This window comes from Salmo salar, chromosome 07 (assembly GCF_965601325.2).
Source record: "Salmo salar chromosome 07, fSalSal1, whole genome shotgun sequence".
NCBI lineage: Eukaryota > Metazoa > Chordata > Actinopteri > Salmoniformes > Salmonidae > Salmo > Salmo salar.
In genome coordinates this window covers 22,688,036-22,713,557 of record NC_138297.1, presented here as the reverse complement: position 1 = coordinate 22,713,557, position 25,522 = coordinate 22,688,036, and the positions used below count along the sequence as shown (strand labels likewise).

The 25,522-nt window shown below is 43.1% G+C and overlaps 1 protein-coding gene across 2 annotated transcripts; it reads left to right on the top strand.

The window, feature by feature from the left end:
* The first annotated feature begins 615 nt into the window (after positions 1–615).
* On the top strand, positions 616–23,862 carry LOC106608779 (arf-GAP with coiled-coil, ANK repeat and PH domain-containing protein 1). 2 transcript variants are annotated; one of them, XM_014206906.3, is made up of 23 exons: positions 616–1,273; positions 3,965–4,022; positions 5,853–5,972; positions 6,163–6,216; positions 6,401–6,459; positions 6,635–6,818; positions 7,334–7,378; positions 7,556–7,651; positions 10,532–10,606; positions 11,137–11,249; positions 11,583–11,634; positions 11,801–11,901; positions 13,013–13,124; positions 13,244–13,452; positions 13,523–13,592; positions 15,280–15,374; positions 19,538–19,734; positions 20,308–20,358; positions 20,455–20,633; positions 20,736–20,845; positions 20,917–21,027; positions 21,107–21,168; positions 23,097–23,862. In XM_014206906.3, exons 1-23 carry the CDS (start codon positions 1,221–1,223, stop codon positions 23,192–23,194), a joined length of 2,304 nt encoding a protein of 767 aa, XP_014062381.2. In that variant the 5' UTR covers positions 616–1,220; the 3' UTR covers positions 23,195–23,862. The 2 variants fall into 2 exon arrangements, with proteins under 2 accessions (XP_014062381.2, XP_045577663.2); XM_045721707.2 differs by lacking the exon at positions 616–1,273 and adding an exon at positions 2,531–2,679.
* The last annotated feature ends 1,660 nt before the right edge of the window (positions 23,863–25,522 follow it).

Here is a 25,522-nt window from a genome sequence, read left to right as displayed (position 1 = left end):
CAGCCGATAGTGGGCGCTACATCTTCTATGACTGATGTGCATTCTCAGTTGAGTCCCCCGGTGGACCGGCTCATGCATAAAGCAAACTGGAATGATATGTGTACTGTTTTAATAACACAATATTCCAACACCATTTTCGGATTTTCTGATAATTTAGGATGTTGCACACCGTGTTCAGCCAAGGTTGTGCAACATGCTAAATTGTCCGAAAATGGTGCTTTATTAAACAGTAGGCCTACACATATTTTTCTTGTTTTTTTTTCTCCGTCGGCACGAAATCAAAGCTTTTTCAAGGAGTAAAATTATATATTTGCAGCCTGAATAGAGGATGCTTCATTTAGCCGGTCGACGGGTGACACGAGTGTATTACCACCCACTATCGGCTGCCTAAGCTAACTATGAATACGCCTAAAAATGTATGCAACCACATGGTTATAATCAGTGCCTCTTATAATGAATGTAAGCCTAATATTCGACTTATTTTAATTCCAAAATTGCAATTTCTAACCTATTTAATCATATCCCCTTCTTTTGAACAACTTCCCTACCACCACAACACTGCAAGAACTGGCTTTTTGCTGTTAGGTTAGTGCAATGGCACTTGCATACCCGGAAATAGTGTGAGGAGGAGGACGAAGGCATCAAGCGAGAGAGATAGGATAGGAAGGATATTTTTTTCGTTAGTGTGCCAGTCTAGTCACCCCGGGGTCCTCGAGGGAAATGCTGTACGTTTACAGTTAATTTATTAATGTTGGATTTTTTTTTTACGGTGAAAGGATCTAAACTGTCGAGAAACTGTTGGGATTTTTTTTCTTCATTTTCCTGACTCAAGCGCGCACCAGAGCAAGAGCGAAGTGGAACAACTTGCCAATAATAAATTCATCGATTGCAGTTATTTGGTTACTTAATTTATTCTAATCAATACGTAATAACCTGTTGTTCCAAGAAGAGAAAGGCGCGATTCACTGATACGTAATGTCATGATTTAATGTCGAGAAGAATAGAATTCAAGACAACACAAGTTATTTATTGAAAAACCTAAAAACAATGCAATATACGTTCAATATGTAAATAGTATACTTTGAGTATTGCTTGTTGCGGAAAAACATGGCCAAAAGGAGCTAATCTATTTTCTCACGCACTCACTCCCATGTCACATTCAACATCAATATAAATAGTTGCGGTTGTGTTATTGTTGTAATTTGTGTCAAAACCGAAGGATGACTGTCAAACTGGATTTTGAAGAGTGTCTCAAAGACTCCCCCCGATTCAGGTAGGTCATGATTAACCCTTGAATAATATTTTGAATGACTTGGGGCAACCGTTTACATAAGCTACAGGCATTATTCATGCAGTTACATTATTAGCATTGTAAAGTGAGAGCTAATTTGTAAATGCTGCATAAATGTATGTAGCCTACTTACTGCCGGCAAATTACAGTTGCAATCAAGGGTAGCCTATGTAGTCCTACTGTATGTTTTTGCAGTCAGTTATTTAGATAGTTTCACAACTGTAACATGTACACACAGGGCATCCTCCCTAACAGTTAGGAAATAGAGTAGTGCTACAAATGTTTGCACAGGTAACTGAGCAAATCTCAATAGATGCTGAGTATTGGCAGTGTCACACCATTCTAGTTCAATCAGCACAACCAGAGGATGCACTTGTCAGATTAGAAAGTGTCAGTCCTGCAGATGGTTTGTGGCCATGCCTCTTGCTTGGGACCAGATTTGTCACTGCGATGAATGAAATGAGTCTGGGCATTGACATGAGGGGCGAGACACCGCCTTTTCTCATTAATGGGACTGGCTTTGTGTGTCGGAATAAATTGGTGAATTTATACAACTTTGTTGATTGTTGTAAGCAGAGCTCTAAATTTACATTTTCATTGGTAGCACTGGTGGTCTCAACTTTAAAGTGTTAGTTTAAACAAATATGATACAAATGTAACAACAGCTGCACCGGACACACAACACAAACATAACAAATGTGTTTGCGCCCAATGGCACAAATATAATTTTGCCATTCGGTGCACTGGTGCTGTCAAATCAACATTCCAGGTCACACAGCACAATATTTAGGAGCATATGCCACCAAGATGGTTGCAAGCCGAGTTTGTAAATCAATGTACGAATGCCACACACCAACCTTGGAGTTCTGCTTGGCTTAATCTCTGAGAGTCAATATATATATATATTTTTAATTTAAACTCTAAAAGGAACACAATTTGAAGCCAAAAGGGAAGTGGATTTTGTGTTGGGTTTGAAAGTAGCTAATAAAATAGTTTTTTGTTGCATTGGGTGTGCTTTCCCTCCCTTTTTTGTCTGGGAGATCAGGAGTAACAGTGGTAATAAACATCTCTCTCTCCCTTTCTCCCTTTCTCTGTCTTTGTCTTGGCTGTTTTATCCTTTCTTAATTCTTGTTTGATTAACCTGTAAGTGGTGAAAGAGCTCATAACTCTCTCTTCCTCTCTCCTCCCTTCCTCCCCATCTAACTCTCTCTCTCTCTCTCTCCTCCCTCCTTCTTGGCTCATGGTCTATCTGGGAGGCACACAGTGTCGGAAAGTTTGACTTGCTGTGGCAGTCAGTGGTGCAAGTTGCAGTGGCAAGGTCTCGTGTTTGACCAAGAACAGCGAGAGGGAGAAGGTTTTAGATGTAGTTCAAACTGAATGTGCCAGAGGTAGGCCTTCAGACACACACACACACACACACACACACACACACACACACACACACACACACACAGAGAGACAGACAGACAGACAGACAGACAGACAGCTAGTGTGAAAGGGAGTAGAGGGTGATGTTAGGAGAAAACAGGCTTTGAAAGAGAAGAAAAGAGACAGACATATCAGTGAAAGAAGGATAGAAGAGAGAGGGACTTCTCAGGAAAGAGGCATTGAAAGAGGAAAAGCGAGAGGGTACTACAGTACACATACAGACATAGAGGCCGAGTACTTGGGGTAGCACGTCAAACCGCTGCCTCCCGTTGCTAGGTAATCATGGGGGTGGGCTGGGGTTGTGGAGTGGAACAGTAGGCAAGAGATACTGAGATGATAAATAGGAGACAGGAAGTGTGTTTTTGGGGGTGGATCATTGCAGAAACTTGAGGTCTCTCTCTCTCTCTCTCTCTCTCTCTCTCTCTCTCTCAGGCACACTTACTCATGCACGTTCACACACACAGATGCACATTCCTTTTTATCACCATACAAACACAGGCGCGAACACACACACACACACACAGAGTAATGATTACAATGTGTGTCTAATGACACAGGCTTTGTTCCAACCTCATCAATTATATTTTCCACCAAACCTTTGGCAGTCCTGTTTGTATTTGTACCCCTGTCACGCTGGGCTAGGCGATTTGAATATGAATGATACTGAGCTGACCGACCCAAGACCTGCAGCCACTGTCTCTACTTCACCGCCAGCAGACAAACAGACGCTGTCTGTTCTGTTTCTCTGTTTCTCTCTCTCTCTCTCTCTCTCTCTCTCTGTCGTAACTCTGTTTATCAGCATGTCCTTCTCTCTCTTTTTGTCTTTTTTCTCTGTCAGTATCACTCTGTCTTTAGTGGAAGGCAACGGAAACCACACTGTAAGGCTGTTGATGTGAAAGACAGACAGAGGAGAGGAGATACTGACTCAGACAAACAGTCACAACAGCCACAATCTCCTTCCACTGGCCTTCTTACAGGCTTTAACCATGTATACTAGATCCCATGTGAAGCATCAAGTGTACTGCTTCAACTCTCATGACGTCTGATATTACCGCCCATAAAATGGATTGGAGCCACAGACATTTTTACTGTACATGTGCTAACATTGTGCCAGAAGTTCAACATTCAGACCAGTATGGTATTGCCCAAGCAGGGTGTGGATGCATGGGAAAATACCTTCTGCCTAAGTGATGTGGCTTAATTTGCCAAGTTATGTGGCAATGTATGTGTCTGTGTTTCATCCAGGGCCGCCATTGAAGTGGTGGAAGGAGATGTCTGTGAATTGGAAACGCGATTAGAGAAGGTGAGCGACAGTGAAACACACACACACACACACACACATACACACACACACACACCTTTTGTTTCTATCCTCATGGGGACCTAAAATGGATTTCCATTCTAAATCCTTTTTTCCTTAACCCAGAACCTTACCTTAACCCAGAACCTTACCTTAACCCAGAACCTTACCTTAACCCAGAACCTTACCTTAACCCATAAACCTAACCCTATTTTTTTTATTTATTTGACCTTTTATTTAACTAGGAAAGTCAGTTAGGAACATATCCTTATTTTCAATGACAGCTTAGGAACAGTGGGTTAACTGCCTTGTTCAGAGGCAGAAGGACAGATTTTTACCTTGTCAGCTCAGGGATTCGATCTTGCAACTTTTCGGTTACTAGTCCAACGCTCTAACCACTAGGCTACTTGCTGCCCCTATACCTAACCCCTGAGCTTAAAATACCCGTTGTCCTCATGGGGATGGTGGAAATGTCCCCACAAGGGAGAAATGATCTTGTTTTACTATCCTTGTGGGGACTTTGGGGGATTTCAGGTCCCCCACAAGGATAGAAGAACAAGACACACACACACACACACAAACACCACACACACATACACACACACACACACACACACACTCCTCCCCACCTTTTGCTACGTTGCTCCGAGTATCAAAGCTCTCGATATGAGCACAACACCACTTCTACAGTATAAACATTCCCAGCCATCCACACAGTAGAGTGTAAATAGTAGTTGGACTGGGTTAGTTTTGTACACATCCCTTTTCTCTGAATAGTGACTATGAACTGAGAGAGACATGGTGGTGTTTTACCTGCGTTGTAGGGAGTTAACTTTACTGCTGCTTCCCCACTCTATTGTCGCCAGAGAAAATGTAACTTGATCACACTCTCCTTTCAATCAATTGATATTCCTAATTCCCTAAAGGGTTTGGTGTGCATAACATTTTCAGATGCATACTCTGGTCATTACAGTTCAGAGTCTTGAGAGTCAAAACAAAACTTTATTCGTCACATGCGCTGAATACAACAAGTGTGGACTTTACCGTGAAATGCTTACTTTACAAGCCCTTAACCAACAGTGCAGTTCAAGAATAAGAAAATATTTACCAAGTAGACTAAAATAAAAAGTAATAAGAAAAAATAACACAATAAGAATAACGAGGCTATATACAGGGGGCACCAGTACCGAGTCAGTGTGCAGGGGTACAGGCCAGTTGAGGTAATCTGTACATGTAGGTGGGGGCGAAGTGACCATGCATAGGTAACAAACAACCAGCGAGTAGCAGCAGTGTACAAAAGGGAGGGAGGGGTGGTTCAATGTAAATTGTCCGGTGGCGATTTTATGAATTGTTCAGCAGTCTTATGGCTTGGGGGTAGAAGCTGTTGAGGAGCCTTTTGGTCCTAGACTTGGCGCTCCGGTACCGCTTGCCGTGCGGTAACAGCGAAAACAGTCTATAACTTGGGTGACTGGAGTCTCTGACAATTTTATGGGCTTTCCTCTGACACAGCCTATTATGTAGGTCCTGGATGGCAGGAAGCTTTGCCCCAGTGATGTACTGGGGCGTTCTCACTACCCTCTGTAGCGCCTTATGCTCAGATGCCGAGTAGTTGCAATACCAGGCGGTGATGCAACCGGTCAGGATACTCTCGATGGTGCAGCTGTAGAACCTTTTGATGATCTGGGGACCCATGCCAAATCTTTTCAGTCTCAACCTATTCTGTGTCTGAACAGTGATCATATTGGTTGGTAGTGCTATGCCATCTCATTTAGCATTGTGTAGTATCCATGTTGTGTTGTGTTGTATCTTGACACCTTTTGTTGTGTTGTGTAGCTGGTGAAGCAGTGCCACTCCATGCTAGAGGCTGGCAGGGCCTACTGTCAGACCAGCAAGAGCTTTGTCACAGGGCTCAAAGAGCTGGGCCACCACTGTTCTGGGGACAACATGATGGGGGTGAGTCTATAGAGATTCTGGGTAATAACCTCCAAGCACTGATTTGGGATCATTGTAGAAGGAACCTAACTGTACAGGTCATATTACTCATAGTAAATTATTATGAAGGGAAGTGAAAGTTCCGTTGTATTGTATTCCGTCATAATAAAAAAAGTTAAACTGACTAATTCAATGTTCTTTTCTCATCCAGGAGTGTTTGGAGAAATTCTCCAAGAAGCTGGCAGTGATTCTGGAAGCTCAGGGGGTGAGTTGGACTCCATTGTGCATCACTAGCTTTCAACATTAGTTACTGTAGCAACCACTATTACATGTCAGGTGTCTGAGTAGCTCTCTCTCTCTCTCTCTCTCTCTCTCTCTCTTTCTCTGTCTCTCTCTGTTTCTTTCTCTGTCTCTTTCTCTCTCTCTCTTTTACTCTCTTTTTCTCATAGGAAGTGATTGAAAGCACACAGAAGTCGGTGAAGTTGAAGTTGCTGAGTTTTGTGAAAGAGTGAGTGAGTCTGGCACTCCTTTCTCATTCAGTCCTCTTTGCCCAAACTACTACCATACACTGCTTTCACAACTAATCCAGTCCCACCCACCTCTGGTCTGAAAGGGCCACTCCCTAGCATTCAGTTATGCTACCGCTTTATCCCTCCCTCCCCCTCCCCTTCTCCTTCTCCCAGGGATGTGCGTCGGTTCAAGGATGTGCGTAAGGAGTTTGAGCGGGGCAGTGAGAGTCTGGAGGCAGCATTGGGGAGGAACGCTCAGGCCCCCCGGGGAAAACAGCACGAGGTAGAAGAGGTCAGCCAAGCCCTCCTCAACGCCCGCAAGACCTTCCGCTCCGGAGCCCTCGACTACGTACTGCAGGTGAGGGCATCCAAGGTGGATTGTTGAGGGAGATGGAGGGGTGAGTGTTTGCCTGTGCATACACACTGGCATGGCTGTAGAAACATGCTTTAATTGACTCTCCCAAATGCATTTTCAGCATGTTAGTTTGACTTTGAAATGGTTTTGAGTGGTTTGCTTTAAATTTAATTACAGGCCAGTATTGAAACGATCAGTTCTAGACAGGAGTCTTTCTCATTCCACAGCCGGATGGCTTTTTGAGAATATGGACACTACTCAAAGGCCTCAAACAGAATGCTACATCATTTTACACATAACAGATGCCAGGACCAGGCCATATTTCGAACAAAATAATTAATAAAATATGCAACGGCACCCATGTTTAGGGACATGTGTTTTGCTGTGGTGAATGATAACAGCATTGCCTGAGGGTTTCCCTGTAGCAGGCTGGTCACTATTAATACCCAGAGGTTCGTACTAGCTGCAATCATAACCACACCCATGTTCTGTTCCCTCCTGTTCACAAACTCTCCTAGATCAATGTCATCGAGGCCAAGAAGAAGACGGACATCCTGATGGCGGTGAGTTTCGTCATGTTATCGTTGGGAGTATTGTAAAACGTTGCATGGTTAAGCACACATGTGGGTGTCTAATAATTTGTTTACTTGAGCAGTTGTTGAGTTCATTTTATGCTTGCCTGTATTGTTTAGTATGTAGTTGGTTGTATGAAAACGCTTTTCTCTGTGTTTTTCTGCAAGATGGTGTCTATGATGGAGGCCCAGTCCCAGTTCTTCCAGCAAGGTCACCAGTCCCTCTCGGAGCTGGACGACTACCGTCGCACCCTGAGTGAAGAGGTAACAAGGACACGTGAAGGAATGAGAGGGAGGGCGGGACATAAGTGTGTTGGATGAACCAAATTCATAGGCGGAGGAAGAGATCTGTTCAAGTACATTGTTCAGATTTTGAAATTAGGGAACACGGCGAGGGAGAGAGAGCGGGGTAAAAAGAGTTTATGAGAGTGAGTGGAAGAGAAGAGGGGGATGAATTCATCTCCTCTTAGAAGGATGGTGAAAAGGTTTATTCGAATAGTCGATTCCATTGATTCATTCGTACACGAGTCCTAACAATGTGCTCCAGAGGGATGAGGAAGTCACAAGGTGACGTCCCTCTCATCGTGACAGGAAACCGTGTGGGCACCGTCAACAGGAAACATTTCACATGACTGAGAAAGTTTGTGCTTGCGTGCGTTCGTGTGTGTGTGTGTGTGTGTGCGAGCACGTGCATGCGTGTTTTCATCTAGTCAAACAGTAACGTTAGTGCTACGCTGGAATAGCACTGTAGCATAACTGGAAGAGCTGCCAAACATGGAGCTCTAGGCCTGAAGTCAACAGTAGACTAAAACTAACAGGAAGGTTAGTCAGAGAGAAGCTTGAAACCGGAAAGCAAGACACCTTTCACTGGAGCATTAAAGCCACAAAGACTGTTTTAACTCTTCCTGCTGTTACAGGAAATGGCGAAAGAGTGAGAGGCAGAATGAGAGAGAGAAAGAACAAGAGGGCAAGAACATGTAAAAATACCTGCAGAAAGTGCTTAAAGACTGCTGGATTAACTGATATAAATATATTTTTATGTTATTATTTTTATTATTATTATTTTTACAAAGATGACCAGTTTACAGAGTATAGAGTGCAGTGATGTGTCCTATAAGGAGCATTGATGGCAAATCTAAATCATCTGAATCATGGTTTGTTTGGCAGCTGGGGTAACACACAATCTGGGGAGGGGCCAGCTGAGTATAAGACTGTAACATCTGCATATAAATGGATGAGATAGCTTCCTACTACCTGAGCTATGTTGTTGATGTAAATTAAGAGCGTGGGGCCTAGGATCGAGCTTTGGGGTTACTTCCTTGGTGACAGGCAGTGGCTGAGACAGCAGATGTTCTGACTTAACTTAATGCACTGCACTCTTTGAGAGAGGTAGTTAGCAAACCAGGCCAAAGTCCCCTCAGAGACACCAATACTCCTTAGCCGGCCCACAAGAATGGAATGGTCTACCGTATGAAAAGCTTTGGCCAAGTCAATAAAAATAGCAGCACAACATTGCTTTGAATCAAGGGCAATGGTATCATCATCCATAACCTGAGCAGAAACCAGATTGCATACCAGAGAGAATACTATAGACATTAAGAAAGCCAGTCAGTTGATTATTGCCAAGTTTTTCCAACACTTTTGATAAACTGGGCAAAATAGAAATTGGCCTATAACAGTAAGGATCAGCTTGATCTCCCCCTTTAAATAAAGGATTCACCATGGCTGCCTTCCAAGCAATGGGAACCTGCCCAGAGAGGAGAGACAGGCTTGGCGATGATATGGGCTACAACCTTAAAGAAGAAAGGATCTAAACCATATGACCCAGATGTTTTTTGGGGTGAAGTTTAATAGCACCTCAGACTCAGTGACTGCCTGCAAGGAGAAACTTTGTAGCGGGGCAGGGGAAAAGCATTGGGGCTAGTCGCATTAAAAAGGGTGGGAGATGAGGAAATGTTGGACGGGCAACGAGGCATGGCGGAGTCAAATAGGACGCCTGACTTAATGAAGTGGTGATTAAAGAACTCAGCCATGTGATCCTTGTCAGTAACAACCACATCATCAACATGAAGGGAAAGCTGTGAGGAGGAGGGTTTATTCACCAGGTCGTTTTCTAGAACTTCTTGGGGTTAGACCCACGGAGAGAGAACTTCTCCTTATAGGACCAAACTTTAGCCTTCCGGAAAGCCTGAGTGCACTTATTTCTCATTTGCCTGAACGAGAGTATGCGTTTGCCGAGCCTTTCGCCAAATGGAATTCTTGAGGTGGAGTAACTCTGCCAGATCATGGTCGAACCAGGGGCTGAACCTGTTTTTAATTCTCATTATTTTTATGGGGGCGTGTTTGTTAATAATACCACTGAAAATATTTTTAAAAAGAATGTCCAAGTGTCTTCGACAGAGGGGATCAAGCTGATTCTTTACCAATTTACAGAGGCCAGGTCATGAAGGAAGGCTTGCTCATTAAAGTTTTTTAGCAAGCGTCTATGACAAATCAGGACAGGTCGTTTCACTGAGCAGCCATTATGAACACAGGCTGTAAAACAGTGATCACTAAGGTATTTACAGAAAACACCAGCCTGATACCTGTCAGGATTATTTGTGAGGATAACATCAAGGAGAGTAGCCTTTTCTGGATGTTTGGAGTCATACTTTGTGGGATTGGTAATAATCTGAGAAAGATTTAGGGAGTCCTGAAACCTTAGTGAGAGAGAGAGAGGGAGAAAGTAAAGCTGCTACAGGAAGCTGCTTGAGGTTTTTCCTCGATCCTCCATGCAGAAACAGGGATTTGGGACAGGTTCAGCACTTCCTCCTTCCTGTTTCCCCAAGAGGACGAAGTCTGGAGTGATGGATTCCCTGACATCTAGCTAAAAGCTGTCCAAGCCAGAAGTCCATAATCTCCTAGCCTGATTTTCCTCAACAGTTTCTACATTAATCTCTACAACTACATAAAAAACATACACTGTTCCAGTATACTGTGTACATTATTCTCTATATTTTGTTCCCTGGCCAAACTGGCCTATCATGCTGCACTGCCGCGTGTGATTTAAGATAATGTGCATCATTTGAAACATATTGTATTCTGTGTTTTTTTAAATCAAATTGTTTGTGCCTGACTCTCTCTTTTTTTTTCTCTCATACACAGCACACTCAACTAGTGTTGAATTCCGCCAGGGAGAAGAGAGACATGGAACAGAGACACGAGGCCATTAAGAAAAAGGTGAACACTGCTGGATCCAAACTAAACACAGGCCACCAAGTTGGCTGCCATGTTATGACACTAGAAGCAAATTTTCTTTGTAACTAAACCAAGGTAGACCACAACTTGTTGTTTCCAATGGGAACAGATGAGGGCAGAACAAGCAAGTAGGTGGGCAGAGCCAAGCACGAGCTAGCGCGATCCAATTGGTGCGTTCTAGCATGTATCTGCATATTTCCCTTAGGGAATGCCACCTCTGTGAAGTGAGTGTGGGCAATTCTCCTTTGCAATCCTTCTAACAATGTGATTTTTAGACTTTTTTGCAAAGGGTAAGTCTAAAAAATGTAGTTCACTTTGTTTAGAACCTATTCTATCTGTGCTAGAAGTCTCCAACCTGTGAAGATACAGCTAGTCAAACCTGATGACGTCATCACTTCCTTTTAGACATAGCTTGGTGGTCTACTGGCATCACTGTATTACAATGATATTTACTAACATCCCTTCCCTTCCCTACAGTAATGTTTATCGTTGTGTTTATGTTGTGTTGGCAGGATGTCTCCTATGATAACTCCTTAATGGATTTCTGTGCTGATGCCGCCAACGGTATTGCCATGGAGGGCTACCTGTATAAGAGAGCTAGCAATGCCTTCAAGACCTGGAGCAGGTATGTTACCCCACCACACATTCTTTCTACTGCATGTTGTTCTCTCTCTCTTTCTCTGCCTTTCTCTCTCTCTCTGATATTTTTAAGGCTATAGCCTAGGAAGCAGAGGAGGCTGCTGAGGGGAGGACGGCTTATAGAAAGGGCTGGAACGGTGTCAACCACATGGAAACCACGTTTGATACCATTCTATTGACTCTATTCAAGGCATTGATATGAGCCGGCCTCCCCTCAGCAGCCTCCACTGCTAGGAAAGTGATGGGTAGAATCATGATATATCTGATGATTGCATTATTCATTCTCATCTCCTTTTGATCTCCTGTCTCACAACGGTAGGCGCTGGTTCTCTATTCAGAAAAATCAACTGGTCTATCAGAAGAAATTCAAGGTGAATTTTTGAAAGCCACTGCTTTACTTTTCAATGCATTTTTTATAGCAATCCATGCAGAGACAAAGTTAGTGACGTTCACACACACACACACACACACACACACACACACACACACACACACACACACACACACACAGCCTGACCGTGTCCTTCTTTCTCTCAGGATCAGCCCACAGTAGTGATTGAGGATCTGCGTCTTTGTACAGTGAAGGTCTGCGTTGACAACGAGAGACGATTCTGCTTCGAGGTGGTCTCTCCATCCAAGTGAGTCTACAGCTGTGTGTGTGTGTGTGTGTGTGTATGTGTGTGTGTGTGTGTGTGTGTGTGTGTGTTGATGTTGCTTTAGATATTTGTTTAGGGTATTTGTTTAGTGTTAACATAGTGATTTTGTGTGTGTGTGTATCGGTATATACCGTAATTTCCGGACTATTGAGCACACCTGAATATAAGCCGCACCCACTGAATTTTAAAAATAATAATATTTTGAACATAAATAAGCCGCACATGTCTATAAGCCGCAGGTGCCTACCGGTACACAAATGAACTTTATGAACTTAACAAATGAACTTTACACAGGCTTTAACGAAATACGGCTTGTAACAAAAATAAATAGGCTTTAACGAAACACGGCTTGTAACAAAAATAAATAGGCTTTAACGAAGCATGGCTTGTAACAAAAATAAATAGGCTTTAACGAAGCACGGCTTGTAACAAAAATAAATAGGCTTTAACGAAGCACGGCTTGTAACAAAAATAAATAGGCTTTAACGAAACACGGCTTGTAACAAAAATAAATAGGCTTTAACGAAGCACGGCTTGTAACAAAAATAAATAGGCTTTAACGAAGCACGGCTTGTAACAAAAATAAATAGACTTTAACGAAACACGGCTTGTAATAAAAAATAAAAAATTAGCAGTAAACGGTAGCATACCAAGAAAGTCATTGGTCACTATCTTCCTCCTCCTGTGCACTGAAACCACTGAAGTCATCTCCTTCGGTGTCGGAGTTGAATAGCCTCAGAATTGCTTCATCCGATATTGGATCGTTTTCATTGTTTGTCGCTCTCGTCACTGTTTGACCTTAACCCGTTCGGCAATTTCATTGGTCTAATGAAAGCTTCATGCCGCCAAAAAACTGAGCACGTCACAGAATGTGTTTTTTTGGAGAAAAAAAAAAGTAAAGCGGGAAAAATCCATATATTTGCCGCGTCATTGTTTAAGCCGCGAGGTTCAAAGCGTGGGAAAAAAGTTGCGGCTTATAGTCCGGAATTTACGGTAGAGGGAAAGTAGGGATGTGTGTGTGTGTGTTGATGTTGCTTTAGATATTTGTTTAGTGTATTTGTTTAGTGTTAACATGGTGATTTTGTGTGTGTAGGAGCTGTCTGTTACAGGCAGACTCCGAGCGTCAGCAGCAGGGCTGGATCAGTGCTGTCCAGAACAGCATCGCTTCAGCCTTCCAGGAACGCAGAGAAGACCCACACTGTCCAGTGAGAAAACATACAAACATTATTCATTCTCACTACACATGTGTTTCAGAAGCAGGTTTGTAGGTCATTCCCTACACAAAGTTTGTTTGTGTGTGTCTCTCTCTCGCTCTCTCACACAGAGGGAGCATTGCAGCTCTGTGTCGGGAGGCAGCCCAGGAGGAGGAGGGCTGTGTGGGGAGCAGGAGAAGACGGGGGGCCACGAGGCTCTGGAGGAGGTCCAAGCCATCCCGGGGAACATGCAGTGCTGTGACTGTGGAGAGCCCAGTCCGGACTGGGCCTCTATCAACCTGGGGATCACCCTCTGCATCGTCTGCTCGGGGATACACAGGTACACACACACACACACACACACACACACACACAAACTAATATGTAACTACCTTCTGTCCTTCTGACAGGAGTCTGGGCGTCCATTTCTCCAAAGTACGCTCCCTCACCCTGGACTCTTGGGAACCAGAGCTGGTCCGGGTAAGAATACATCCACTACGCTACCTTTGGATGCATCTCAATAGTGTAGCATTACTAGACTAATGTCAAGGGGGGTTACTGTACAGTCGTGGCCAAAAGTTTTGAGAATGACACAAATATTAATTTCCACAAAGTTTGCTGCTTCAGTGTCTTTAGATATTTTTGTCAGATGTTACTATGGAATACTGAAGTATAATTACAAGCATTTCATAAGTGTCAAAGGCTTTTATTGACAATTACATGAAGTTGATGCAAAGAGTCAATATTTGCAGTGTTGACCCTTCTTTTTCAAGACCTCTGCAATCCGCCCTGGCATGCTGTCAATTAACTTCTGGGCCACATCCTGACTGATGGCAGCCCATTCTTGCATAATCAATGCTTGGAGTTTGTCAGAATTTGTGGGTTTTTGTTTGTCCACCCGCCTCTTGAGGATTGACCACAAGTTCTCAATGGGATTAAGGTCTGGGCAGTTTCCTGGCCATGGATCCAAAATGTTGATGTTTTGTTCCCCGAGCCACTTAGTTATCACTTTTGTCTTATGGCAAGGTGCTCCATCATGCTGGAAAAGGCATTGTTCGTCACCAAACTGTTCCTGGATGGTTGGGAGAAGTTGCTCTCAGAGGATGTGTTGGTACCATTCTTTATTCATCTCTGTATTCTTAGGCAAAATTGTGAGCGAGCCCACTCCCTTGGCTGAGAAGCAACCCCACACATGAATAGTCTCAGGATGCTTTACTGTTGGCATGACACAGGACTGATGGTAGCGCTCACCTTGTATTCTCCAGACAAGCTTTTTTCCGGATGCCCCAAACAATCGGAAAGGGGATTCATCAGAGAAAATGACTTTACCCCAGTCCTCAGCAGTCCAATCCCTGTACCCTTTGCAGAATATCAGTCTGTCCCTGATGTTTTTCCTGGAGAGAAGTGGCTTCTTTGCTGCCCTTCTTGACACCAGGCCATCCTCCAAAAGTCTTCAGCTCACTGTGCGTGCAGATGCACTCACACCTGCCTGCTGCCATTCCTGAGCAAGCTCTGAACTGGTGGTGCCCCTATCCCACAGCTGAATCAACTTTAGGTGCAATCTTACTGGCTGCAATATCCTTGCCTGTGAAGCCCTTTTTGTGCAAAGCAATGATGACGGCACGTGTTTCCTTGCAGGTAACCATGGTTGACAGAGGAAGAACAATGATTCCAAGCACCACCCTCCTTTTGAAGCTTCCAGTCTGTTATTCGAACTCAATCAGCATGACAGAGTGATCTCCAGCCTTGTCCTCGTCAACACTCACACCTGTGTTAACAAGAGAATCACTGACATGATGTCAGCTGGTCCTTTTGTGGCAGGGCCGAAATGCAGTGGAAATGTTTTTTGGGGATTCAGTTCATTTGCATGGCAAAGAGGGACTTTGCAATTCATCTTATCACTCTTCATAACATTCTGGATTATATGCAAATTGCCATCATACGAACTGAGGCAGCAGACTTTGTGAAAATGTATATTTGTGTCATTCCCAAAACTTTTGGCCACGACAGTACATGCGTTTTAGAATGTGTTGAAAGTCTATGTAGAAATATATATATATATATATATATATATATATATATATATATATATATATATACTTTCTTTATTCAATAAAAACACAACTGACGTGTGTGTGTTTATCCTCCCTGCCTCCCTGTCCTGTAGTTGATGTGTGAGTTGGGAAACACAGCCATCAACAGGATCTACGAGGGGCGAATTGATGAGATCACCATCAAGAAACCCCACCCGTCCAGTCCAAGGTATCTCACTCCCCACTCTCATTTTCATTCCTCGGGTCACATAGACACAGTCAAGATGTAATAGTGTTGCCGTGTGTTTTCATTGCAGGTTTATTAACCTCTTGGGGCTAGGTGGGACGCTAGCGTGCCACCCGTGGTGCACTCCATCAACAGCAGGTGCATTTCAAGAGCGGCAAATTTGAATCCAAATAAATGTCAAAATTCAAATTTTTCAAATATACAACTATTTTACACCATTTGAAAGATAAACATCTCCTTAATCTAACCACGTTTTACGATTTCAAAAAGGTTTTACGGCGAAAGCATAAATTTAGAGTATGTTAGGACAGTACATTTACAAGAGTTGTGTGTAATGTTTTGTCAAGTCAAAGACAGGGTCACCAAAACCATAAAACCAGCTAAAATGATGCACTAACCTTTTACAATCTCCATCAGATGACACTCCTAGGACATTATGTTAGACAATGCATGCATTTTTAGTTCTATCAAGTTCATATTTATATCCAAAAACAGCGTTTTACTATGGCATTGATGTTGAGGAAATCGTTTCCCTCCAATAACCGGCAGTCAAGTCAGCGTAACAAATTAAATAATTAAAATTAGAAAACATTGGTAAAATATTATATTGTCATTTAAAGAATTATAGATTTACATCTCTTGAACGCAATCAACTTGCCAGATTTAAAAATAACCTTACTGGGAAATCACACTTTGCAATAATCTGAGCACTGCGCCCAGAAAAATACGCGTTGCGATACAGACTAGACGTCATGTTGGGGAGATCTAAAATCGAAAATACTATGTAAATAATCCATTACCTTTGATTCTCTTCATCAGATGTCACTTCCAGGTATCACAGGTCCATAACGAATGTAGTTTTGTTCAAAAAAGCTCATCATTTATGTCCAAAAATCTCCGTCTCGTTAGCACATGATGTAAGCCAGCCGGACTTCTCGTCATGAACGAGGGGAAAAAATATATTTCCGTTCATTCAAACATGTCAAACGTTGTATAGCATAAATCATTAGGGCCTTTTTTAACCAGAACATGAATAATATTCAAGGTGGACGAATGCATACTCTTTTATAACGTATTGGAACGAGGGTACCCAACATGAACTAGCGCGCCAGGTGTCTAATGGGACATCAACGTTCCATGGCTCTTGTTCGGTCAGATCTCCCTCCAGAAGACTCAAAACACTTTGTAAAGGCTGGTGACATCTAGTGGAAGCAATAGGAAGTGCCAAAATATTCCTAAACCCCTGTGTTTTTCAATGGGATAGGTTTAAAGTCAATACAACACATCAGGTATCCACTTCCTGTCAGAAAATGTCTCAGGGTTTTGCCTGCCAAATGAGTTCTGTTATACTCACAGACACCATTCAAACAGTTTTGGAAACTTTAGAGTGTTTTCTATCCATATATAATAAGTATATGCATATTCTAGTTACTGGGTAGGATTAGTAACCAGATTAAATCGGGTACATTTTTTTTATCCAGACGTGCAAATGCTGCCCCCTAGACCCAACAGGTTAAGGGTAATGGAACAGAACGTTTAGATAGAAATATATTGTGTAGACCAGACACGATTCTGTATTGTCTATATACTGTGGAGTAGTTCTGTTCATTACATTTCTATCTGCAACATTCAAAACATTATAAAAAGTTCTGTTGAATCCCCAGGTATAAGAATACCCCCTTCATCTCCTTCTGGTGTCATTAACATGAAACTGCAGGGAGATGTTTTACAATTTTTCCTTATTACACTTTACATGCATTCTGCTAAAATGTAAACTATCCTTTTTCTTTGCTCAATATGCCAACATTCTTTCTTTAAGTACACTACATGACCAAAAGTATGTAGACACCTGCTACTCAAACATCTCATTCCAAAATCATGGGTATTAATATGGAGTTGGTTCCCCCTTTGCGACTTGCTTCCATTCAGCTATTAGTGAGGACGGGCACTGACTTATGTATATACAGTGCATTCTTGACACACTTGACTTTATCCACATTTTGTTACGTTATAGCCTTGTTTTAAAATGGATAACATACATTTTTTCCTCATCAATCTACACACAATACCCCATAATGACAAAGCAAACACAGGTTTTTAGATTTTTTTTGCAAGTGTATTAAAAATGAAAAACATATCTTTTTTATGTAAATATTCAGACCCTTTGCTATGAAACTCGAAATTGAGCTCAGGTGCATCCTATTTCCATTGATCATCCTTGAGATTATTCTACAACTTGATTAGTGTTGTGATACATTAAATTGATTGGATATGATTTGGAAAGGCACACACTGTCTTTTATTATTTTTTAATTATTATTATATATATTTTTTAACCTTTATTTAACTAGGCAAGTCAGTTAACAACAAATTCTTATTCACAATGACCTAACCCGGCCAAATCCTAACCCGGACAACACTGGGCCAATTGTGCGCCGCCCTATAGGACTCCCAATCACGTCCGGTTGTGATACAGCCTGGAATCGAACCAGGGTCTGTAGTGACCCCTCTACCACTGAGATGCAGTGCCTTAGACGCTGCGCCACTCGGGAGCCCTGTCTATATAAGCTTACACAGTTGACAGTGCCTGTCAGCGCAAAAACCAAGCCATGAGGTTGAAAGAATTGTCCGGAAAGCTCAGAGACAGTATTGTCTCGAAGCACCGATCTGGGGAAGGGCACCAAAACATTTCTACAGCTTTAAAGGTCCCCAAGAACACAGTGGTCTCCATCATTCTTAAATGAAAGAAGTTTGGAACCACCAACTCTTCCTAGAGCTGGCCGCCCGGCCAAACTGAGCAATCGGGGGAGAAGGGCCTTAGTCAGAGAGGTGACCAAGAACCCAATGGTCACTCTGACAGTGTCCCTCTGTGGAGCTGGGAGAACCTTCCAGAAGGACAACAATCTCTGCAGCAGTCCACCAGTCAGGCCTTTATGGTAGAGTGGCCAGACGGAAGCCACTCTTCAGTAAAAGGCACATGCATCCTACTTGGAGTTTGCCAAAAGGGACCTAAAGGACTCTCAGACCATGAGAAACAAGATTCTCTGGTCTGATGAAACCAAGATTGAACTCTTTGGCCTGAATGCCAAGTGTCCCGTCTGGGGGAAACATGGCACCATCCCTACGGTGAAGCATGGTGGTGGCAGCATCATGCTGTGGGGATGTTTTTCAGCGGCAGGGACTTTGAGACTAGTCAGAATTGAAACAAAGATGAACGGAGCAAAGCACAGAGAGATCCTTGATGAAAACCTGCTCCAAAGTGCTCAGGACTTCAGACTGGGGTGAAGGTTCACCTTCCAACAGGACAAGGACCATATGCACACAGCCAAGACAACGCAGGAGTGGCTTCAGGACACGTTTTGAACATCTCTGGAGAGACTTGAAATTAGCTGTGCAGCGACGCTCCCCATCCAACCTGACAGAGCTTGAGAGGATCTGCAGAGAAGAATGGGAAAAACTCACCAAATACAGGTTTGCCAAGCTTGTAGCCTCATACCCAAGAATACTTGAGGCTGTAATCGGTGCCTAAGGTGCTTCAACAAAGTACAGAGTAAAGGGTCTGAATACTTATGTAAACGTGATATTTCCGTTTTTTTTGTTATAAATTTGCCAAAATTTCTAAAAGCCTGTTTTTGCTCTCATTATGGGGTCTGAACACTTTCCGAAGGCACTGAATCTGACTTCCTATTTTCCTCTCTTCTGCTGCACCCCAGACAGGAAGTGACACAGGTACATGACGACGGCTGTGGTTTGTGTCGTAACATGACAATGACTGTGGTTTGTGTCATAACTAAACTGTCCCCCAGAGATGTGCTGTGCAACTGCATGGCTTTGTGTATGTGTTCTGGATGTAAAGTAGAATGCAGTCAACCATATTGTAATACAGTACAGGGAGGGCTGGCTTGTCAAATTGAATTGAACTGAATTGCTGTGTTATAATATGATAAGATGGTTTGATAATGTGCATTACTGTGTATGAAATTCATTTGATTTGATATATTGTTTTACTCAAATTACTTTAATGATCTGACACTCTCTTGCCTTCCTTTATTTCTATCTATCATCTCTCTTGTTCTCCATCTCTCTCTGTCCCCCTTCTCTCTCTTTCTCCATCTTTCTCTCTCTCTCTCTCTATTGCTCTCTCAGGGGTGATAAGGAGTCGTGGATTCGTTCTAAGTACGTGGAGAAGAAGTTCATCCAGAAACTCCCGGAGACGGGACGTAAAGCTCCCCTGCGGCGCTCCAGCGCCCGGAGGAACAGGGCTAACACCCAGGAGAGGCCAGCCGAGGCCCGACCCCCACTCAAACCCAAACCCACCCGGGCCACCCTGCCACGACTCGCAGGTACTGGACAGGACATACACGCTCATCTGATTCACACTATAGGGCCAAACCGAGCAGACATGTACCAGGCTGGCCTTGTTAAGCATTACATTACAACTGATCAGGTATTGAAATCAATAGTGTATACGTTTCTGCTTCCTATTAAAGAGATGTTGATGTTCTTTTCGCTGTCTGCTGATGGACTGGTAGGTGTTGAAGTGATATCAGTCCTGATCCAGTACAGATGTGTGTCCAGGTCAGGAATGTAAGCGATGCAGTTGCTGTGGGTTATTTGTGTCTGTCCAAGGGATAGATAAGAGCATAGATACCAACGACAGAATTTCCACAACTTATCAAGCTAGGAAAGAATTTATATCAGATATTCACACAATGTTGAGCCTCGCTGCACCTAAACTCACTCACATACACACACACACGCACATCATCCATAAACCTGGTGACACAGTAAAAAGCGACAAGCTTGGTACATTGTTTTAATGTGTGTATTGTTATAGTTAACAGGATAATCCTGTCATCTTGTTGCCTGTTGCTATACTGAAGGAATGTCATGTGACGCTCTCTCTCTCCCCTCAGGGCTCAATCAGAGTGACCTTGTCCAAAAGAACAATACGGGCATTCACAAAGGTGACACAAACACACACAGAGACGGCCCACCACACACACACACACACACACACACACACACACGCGCGCACTAAACCCCCTGTCATCCCTCCACAGATGATGAAGATGACGAAGAGGAGGACCTGTCTGGTCTTCATCCCGGGGCGTTGTTATATCGGTCTGCAGCGCTGCAGCATTTCCCTGTCATGGCGGACGCCCTGGCCCACGGAGCTGACGTCAACTGGGTCAACACAGCCGAGGAGTCCAGCACCCCACTCCTACAGGCCGTCACCGCGGTGAGGAGAGCGAGAGAGAGTGTTTATAAGAGAGCAAGCAGGTTTGTGTGAATGTATCTGTTGTGCGTATATGCTCACCTGCCCTCTGACCCGTCTCTCCAGAACTCCTTGGCAGCGTGTGAGTTCCTGCTACAGAACGGTGCCAATGTCAACACAGCAGACAGCAACAGGAGAGGACCTCTACACCACGCCACTATACTGGGACACACTGGGTAGGATGGACACACACATGCGCACACATACGCACGCACACACACGCACTAACCTGGTCCCCGTCTCCCAGGCTTGTGTGTCTGTTCCTGAAGCGAGGGGCGGACTACAACGCCAGAGACAACACCCAGAAAGACCCCATTACTATCGCCGTGGAGACAGCCAACGCTGACATCGTCACCCTGTGAGTATAAACTTCAGTTGATTTGTTGACACTAGAAGGTTTGATTGATTTTTCTCACGACTCTGCTTTCTCCTGACAGGCTGCGAATTGCCAAGATGAACAAGGAGATGCGGGAGATGGATGGAGCCTTTGGCCAATCAGGTCACTCAGGGGGACAGGGAGTGGGCGGGACAGGGAGTGGGATGGGCCAAACCAGGAAGGGACTTCAGGCCTTGAAGAACCAACTGAGTGGATGGGCACTAGGGGGGCAGAATGAGTAGAGAGGGGTGGACTGGCATCGTAATTGAGGAGAGAACAGATAGGGAGGAGGGGCACTTCTGAGGTGCGTAGGCTACTCGTCTAACAGTTCCCAGTAAGTTGAGGTAACATTAAAATAGATTTTTTTTTTTTTTTAAACATTAGTCAAGCATGATGTTCAAGTTATGTTTTGATTGATTTCTGGAATCATTACTGGACCCTTCCTAGAGTGCTTTCAGAAGAAATCTGGACAAATAAGAGGTTAGGGGGAACGTTCTTGGAACTTATATGGGGAACGTTCCTGGAACTGAGAGTTGTTAACTGGATTACTGGGTAGGGGCCATTTGCTGAATCTCCAAAGAGGGAGTGGAGTGAATGCAGTTTGAGTAGAGGGATAACTAGAATACAGGGTAAATGTATGGACAAGAGGCTTCTATACTGTAGTCTTTCTGTATGTTGGAAGATGCGGCCATTTTGGGAATATAATAGTAAAGGGAAAAACAGGGAAAAGGAGAGAACATACCATAGAAGAGGAAGGAGGGACGTTTAAAGGGAGTGTTTATGTGTGCACACCACGAGAGAGTCCACGTTGCACTTTGATGTAGAAGGAATGAATGCAGTTAGTCATCCTGCACTTTACAGCCCATATAAGCTCAATGTAGATCACAGTGTATGATAACACTGGGCATTGGCCATGTTTAACATGTATTTATACACCTATATATAAGTGTAGAGTTCTATATGGACTTATGTATGAATGTATTGTATGATAGCACAGGATGCTGCTTGAAAAAGAATGAATCTGATTGTTAGGGTTGTCTCGTCATGTACATTTTATGCACCTTGCATAAGTCCAACAACCAATGGTATTTTCACTTGAGGGTTTTTCCATTATACAACTGTATGTTCCCCCGGGCTTACTTTAACCTTTTCAAACGGACTCTTTTGTCACACCTAAGTGGTTATTATTGTGTTTGACCGGTTTCAAATACACACTGCCACCGTTTAAGCATTGCTTTTGCTTAAGAATTAGAACTTGGTGCTGAGAACATGAAGCTGTATAGAAAGTAATGAGCCACTCTGTCCATTGTAGTTCAGTGTTGTCCTAACAGTGGCTCAGGGCCCACTGGTGGGTTATGTTGTGGCCAGTCTTAGGCTGCTGGTCAAGCCTGGGTCGTTGCTGTTATAAACATGTTTGTGTCTATCTGGACAATGAACAATGCACCATGATTACACATTTGGGAACCACTGGTCTAAACCCATCAGCTAGCCAGTAGGCCTAGCTGATGCAACCAATTTGGGCTGGAACAGTGGACTCTCAAAGGGTAGAGCTGTAATATTGTTTGCGGTGTTGTATGCGAAAGAGGGTGACCCATCCATTCCTCCATAGCCAAACTGTTTGCCAAGTCTGTTTCAAGTCCAAGTTATTTACTCCAGTACTGTCACAATAACTCCCTATTTCAAATCCTGGTTTGAAATATCCTAACTCATATAATTTGTCTGGCTCTGGCTCTGGAGGACTGAGGTTGTGAGGCTCATGTAATGTCTATACTCGGAAATGCTTAATTTCTCTGTCAGTCTCTGATGTGCAGTGCTTTCTCATTGTTGTTTTGTGAGCCTTTGTGTTTGTCCAATGAGGCGACTGCCTGCTCTGCGCTGCTTGCAAAGTGTGTCCCTTGATGCCACCGCCTTACAGCGCTACAGGTAAACAGTGTGTGTGCGTGCCTCCGCGTGTATGCATGAGTGTTTATAGTAGTAGCCTAATGTGGGCAAATTATAAATGTCTAAATCCTCTTTTCCTGAATTTTCATCTCATGTCTTGTTTTTCTAAGGTGATGAAACGTACCAGGACATCTTCAGGGACTTCTCTCACATGGCATCTAACAACCCGGAGAAACTCAAACGCCGCAGCACGGACTTTAAAACTTGACCTACCCAACAGCTGTTTCTTTTGTGTGCTGTTGTTATGCTGTTTTCCTTTTTTTTTTGTCACACACACACGCCGACACAGACAAACACACACACACACACATTTGCTGGCCACCTGCTCTGCGTTAGGTCATTGCTCAGCTGGTGATTACTTTAGTAGCGGCTCCGGTCCAACAGTAATGTCTTTGTGTTTGGCTGCCAGAGGAGAACACTCAGGCTTAGTGGCTACATGAGACACTTGTTGGAGGAGATAGAAGATGTACAGCCTAATAATGACAGCTGATACAGTAATAACTTCCCAATGAACGATTTATTTCCTAATTTAATTTGGTTAACCATAGTCTAGCGGAGCCATCCGACCCTAATCTCGTCTCGTTGACTCGACTATAAGGCTAGGTTTCCCACAACTACTGTTGAAAAAAAAAAATCAATTTTAATAGCTGTTTTGCTTTCTGTTGATACTCCTCAAAGTACTGTTGTGACTAGAAAGAAAAGGAGGGATATGTTTGAAGCAAAGGGTAAAACTGTTGTATGTGCTCTTGTACTTTTCTTCATAATTTCAGATGTGATGTTTCTTTGTATATCATGTTTATTTTGGGGGGGGGGTCTATTGACTGCGTGAGGTACAAGAGATGTATTTCTTGCGGAAAATTAAAATACCAGAGTTTATTTCAGTTTCTGTGTAAAGTCATTCAGTGGACCTAAATATACTGGGTGTGTTTAAGCAGTAAGCCGAACGAAGTCGACTGTAGACGAAAATAGCGAGTGAAGTGGGGGGGAGAGGTGTATCTGCGACAGCCAAAAGCAAGGCTCAGATCAACATGGCAATGTCAACATAGCTGCTATATAAAAGTTTTTCTTTATAAATGTCTAAATAAACTTTTCTATACCCCCATATCACACACTCACAAACTGAAAACGGAACATATGTACAGTTAATTGGTTAATAGAGAAAGGTCTCAAATATTCCTTTCATTTGTATCCCCTGTAGCTTTACAATTGAGGCAGAGTTGGTTTAAGTCACGTCTGGCCATGTTTGCATGGGTATAAGGGTACATGTGATTTATTTGTTTATTTTTTCAAGCCTAAATGGACAACCACGTTTTGTGTTAACTATGTTTTTGTGTACCAGTCCTAAAATGTATTTGACTGGATCTAATTGCCTGTACATTGTATTGCAGTAAACGGGGTTCATTTTTACCCAGGACCACCTATAGTTTCCAAATCCACAGAGTTTACAACCAGAGGAGCGTTGCTGCTTAATCTGCGGCCCTTAAAGAGTGGCCAATCGGCTTAAATGTAGTATGTTTTTCAAAAGGGACATACATATTGCACCTTACATTATTGCCTGTACATTGTGTTGCAGTAAAAGGGGAGTCGATTCTGCAATATTAATTTTAGACAGATAGGTTATATTTACACAAATACATGTGCCACAATGAAACACTTTGGCAGTTTACAATAAAACTGAATTGCAGTTCAGTTTCCATAAGATATAAGAACATTTCATTGAATTTGGTACAATTTTCACAACTAAGCACAAATGTAAACAGATTATCAAAATAGTTAATGTTTCAAAACTAAGCACATTTTTAATTGACTAAGTACAACAAACAAATTCAAAAAGTAACTTGTTCACTGCACCAAATCATTCACATCCTACATATGCTGTATAAGGATAATGACACTGTAAGACTGACATATTTCTCAAAATGCTCACAACCTGCCATTGGATACAAATTATAAAAAAATAAAAAAATGGTTTCCCCCCAAAAATGTGTATGTGAAGTTATAGTCAAATACTGTATGAAAAATGTTTTCTATCTAAACTCAGCAAAAAAATAAACATCCTCACTGTCAACTGTTTATTTTCAGCAAACTTAACATGTGTAAATATTTGTAAGAACATAACAAGATTCAACAACTGAGACAAACTGAACAAGTTCCACAGACGTGACTAACAGATATGGAATAATGTGTCCCTGAACAAAGGGGTGGTCAAAAGAAACAGTCAGTATCTGGTGTGGCCACCAGCTGCATTAAGTACTGCAGTGCATCTCCTCATGGACTGCACCAGATTTGCCAGTTCTTGCTGTGAGATGTTACCCCACTCTTCCACCAAGGCACCTGCAAGTTCACGGACATTTCTGGGGGGAATGGCCCTAGCCCTCACTCTCCGATCCAACAGGTCCCAGACGTGCTCAATGGGATTGAGATCCGGGTTCTTCACTGGTCATGGCAGAACACTGACATTCCTGTCTTGCAGGAATCACGCACAGAACGAGCTGTATGGCTGTTGGCATTGTCATGCTGGAGGATGAGCCTGCAG